The following is a 3,488-nucleotide window of genomic DNA, read 5'->3' as shown; positions in this document are numbered from 1 at the left end:
GCATAATATATTGGAGATTGGATCACATGTGTATGAACTTCCAGCATATTATGCTGGACCGGTATATTATGTTGGAACTCCAGTATATTATGCTGGAATATTTTTCGGATTTTGAACAGTATTTTCGTTCAAATTTATCTTTACATGAAAAGTGACTAAATTTCGATTACTTTTGAAACTGTGGCTATTTTTCAATTACCACTTATAAATCTGACTATTTTTTAATTTCACCACTATATATAGGGTCCGAGGAAAGGTCGGACTACATGGATCTATTATACGCAACTTTACGTTCATAACTATTAACTAATTTCAAGTTTTCTTTTCTTTTCCTTTCCTTAACGTGTTTTGGCTTTTGACCAACAATTTAGTGGCATTCTCTCCAAATTCTTGCTATTTATACAACTCCCACCAGCTCAATTCTTCTATCCCCTCCTCTCTCTCTCCCTCCTCTCTCTCTCTCCTCTCACAAGATATATATACACAATAAAAGAAGAAATTAAAACAAAACCAACCAAAGGCAAATGGAACAAAGAAATATTCTATTTCTTCTTACTCTTCTGGTTTTGCTTATTTCCTACACAACATCAGCTCGTCTTCTACCTACAAATTCTCAAGGTATGGAATGTTTTTTTATTTTTCATTTTTTTACCTTGTAAATAGTTTCTAGTATTTTTTGACATGCAAAGCTCTAGGCATGGAGCTTACAAAAATAAATTTTAATTAGTAATTAATTACTTTCCGCAGATAATCAGAAGATTGAATCTAATGGAATTAGCTATTCAATTTCCTCAGAAGTTGAAGACTTCACCGATGTAAGTTCTTATTCTTTTTCTTTTTTTGGAATATTATGAGCTTAAATAGACCGACATGCAGAGACGGGGTCAGGATTTGATATTTATGAGTTTGGAATTCTAGTACTTTTAAATCACTAGTTCTAAATTAAAATTTTGTATATATTTGGGAAAAAAATTAAGATAAATACAATATTTGGTCCAAACCTATTGGGTTCGACCGAACCTATAACGTAACCGTTAATTGTGTCGTTGCCAACATGGTCAATGAGAATTTATATAGTAAACCTTAATTTGCTTAGAACTGAGACGTACTTGTTATTGTTGTATATATATGAAGCTTTAAGTTCACATAAATTCTAGCTTGTAATTCTCTTTTTTTAATTTTTTTCTTTTTTGGTATATTTTTCAACAGCTCGTGGGGATAGAAGAATATTGTGAAGAAAAAGATGAAGGTTGTTTCAAGAGAAGAATGGTTGCAGAGGCTCATTTGGATTACATTTATACTCAACACAAGCCAAAGCCTTGAACAAGTTTTTGTTCTACAAAAAGAAGAATTAAAGAACTTTTGTTAAGGATAATTAGTATTTTCTATAGTTTGTAACTATAAATTTAGACTACAAAGGAACTTTGTTAAACTCTTGGACTTGAGAATCATACTCCACTTGTATTAATTTCCATGTATTATAAGATGTAGTACTACTATGTTTTGTGAGCTATGAAGGTAGTCAAAAATTTAATTAGTCTTGTGAGTCTTAATATTTATTACTCCATCTGCTCTAATTTATGTGAAATAAAGTAAGATTTTTGAAATTTGTGTTACTAAAAGTGTAAAATAAAAGTTTTAAAGTTGAATCATTCTTTTTGTAATCGACTAAAAAGGAAGAAATGTCACATATAAATCAAGACGGAGTACTTTTGCAATACTTCGAACTTATAAACTTACTCTTTTTAAATGATAAATGCACAGCTGGAAATTGTATTTTACATATGTTTGAGAAAAAATTTAGTAACATATTGTTTTTTAGTTATTTTATTAAACCATTGAATGGTTCTAGTAATCCAGTAAATTTATCCTTAATTAGAGGTTTCGAATTCGAATATTAGGCATGAAATTACTTTTGTTATGGAGCTTTTTACCCTCACTCAAAAACTTTCATGCGCGAATCCGATTTGTTCAGACCTCAATGTTGGTACTAAATATCGGAAGAAAAAATACAAAAGAAAAAATATACACCTATTGAACTTCCAATCCAACTCATATAAACAAGAATTATAACATTAAAATAGATGATCTTTGATTCGATGTTGTGTATTGAAATTCTAACGGGGGAGACAGATCTTGTACTACTCTCTTCGATCCACAATAAGTGATCAATTTACTTTAGACACGCCTATTAAGAAAATACTAAATTCTAGACGAAAATAGGTAGTGTGATTAAATTATCTTTCATTAAATATTACACTATAGTTATAGTAGCACTTACTTTTCTTCTCAAATATGAGGAGTAAATAACTTTTTAGAGATACGTACATAAGGATAATTTTGAAAAAACAAATTAAATTTTTTCTTAATTATATAAATGGACATTTATTTAGGACCAAAATAAAAAGCAATTTGGTGCAGGAGTAATATTTTATCTAACCAGGGGGCTCATTTCCCAAGGCCTTTTTTGGGTGGATTAAATTATTTCTGAATAGAAAGAATTCACAAGGGGACAGCAGCATGAGAAAAAGGGTCAATTTCAAATTCCAAAATTGAGAAAATTGATAGACCCACAGTTGACCTTTAGCAGATTCCTTCAATTATTGCACTTGTCTGTTTTCTTGCTTTTAAGTCCATGTATATGTACTACTATCAATCAGTAGAGCAAACTCCTATATTGGTATTAGTGTCTTGTCTTCTAACAGCTGTTGATTGAACGATTCCTATCCAATATGTTTTGCCAAACAACAATAATCCTTCCGGTTCACACCAAGTGATCAGTTTCCTTTTAGCACGCTCATTAAAAAAATGCTAAATCCTATACAAAAATATCTAGTATGACTAAACTACTCTTATTAAATATTGATCACATAATTATATTGAGGAGTGAGAAATTTTTTTAGGGATATACGCATAAGGGTAAAAAGTAAAAACAAATTAAATTTTTTCTTGATTACCTAACTGGACACTTATTTTGAACCAAGATGAAAAAGTAAACTGATCATTTATTGTGAACCGGAGAGAACAATAAACTCGATGTAATCCCACAAGGAGTCTGGAAAAAACAAAATATATGCAAATGTTATCCCTACCTTGTAATCCCACAAGCAGGGTCGGAAAAAAATGAGATATATGCTGATATTACCTCTACCTTATGAAAGTAGATAAACTATTTCCGATTGATCCTCTGCTCAAGAAAAACATTTTCAAAACTGATTGGAAAAACCACGCGTAAGAAATTATAGCGAAAATACCGTAGAAAGAAATGGAAAAATACTGCCAGCAAAAGGAAGAATATGTTTTGCCCAACGATTCCACAAAATTATTTGCAAATTTGTATATAATATCCAATCACTTGAAACTTGCATTGATTTGCATTATTTGGATGACGTTGCAGTTAACTTGACAACCGAATGCACTCAATATACGATTGCTACCGGAAATGTCCTCCACTAAGAACAAAAATCTAACAGTCAAAAAGACCTTGA

The 3,488-nt window shown here is 30.7% G+C and overlaps 1 protein-coding gene across 1 annotated transcript; it reads left to right on the top strand.

The window, feature by feature from the left end:
* The first annotated feature begins 433 nt into the window (after positions 1-433).
* On the top strand, positions 434-1,537 carry LOC104217409 (putative phytosulfokines 6). Its single transcript, XM_009767646.2, has 3 exons — positions 434-618; positions 748-815; positions 1,210-1,537. Exons 1-3 carry the CDS (start codon positions 525-527, stop codon positions 1,321-1,323), a joined length of 276 nt encoding a protein of 91 aa, XP_009765948.1. The 5' UTR covers positions 434-524; the 3' UTR covers positions 1,324-1,537.
* The last annotated feature ends 1,951 nt before the right edge of the window (positions 1,538-3,488 follow it).

This window comes from Nicotiana sylvestris, chromosome 7, assembly GCF_000393655.2.
Source record: "Nicotiana sylvestris chromosome 7, ASM39365v2, whole genome shotgun sequence".
In the NCBI taxonomy this organism is placed as follows: Eukaryota; Viridiplantae; Streptophyta; class Magnoliopsida; order Solanales; family Solanaceae; genus Nicotiana; species Nicotiana sylvestris.
This window is presented reverse-complemented; position numbering and strand designations above follow the sequence as displayed.

Bases quoted from the DNA above. Each gene is read 5' to 3' on its own strand.
- LOC104217409 (XM_009767646.2), top strand. From the start codon at position 525: ATGGAACAAAGAAATATTCTATTTCTTCTTACTCTTCTGGTTTTGCTT. The intron at 619-747 runs GTATGGAATGTT...TACTTTCCGCAG, and splicing joins TCTACCTACAAATTCTCAAG to ATAATCAGAAGATTGAATCT. The intron at 816-1,209 runs GTAAGTTCTTAT...ATTTTTCAACAG, and splicing joins AAGTTGAAGACTTCACCGAT to CTCGTGGGGATAGAAGAATA.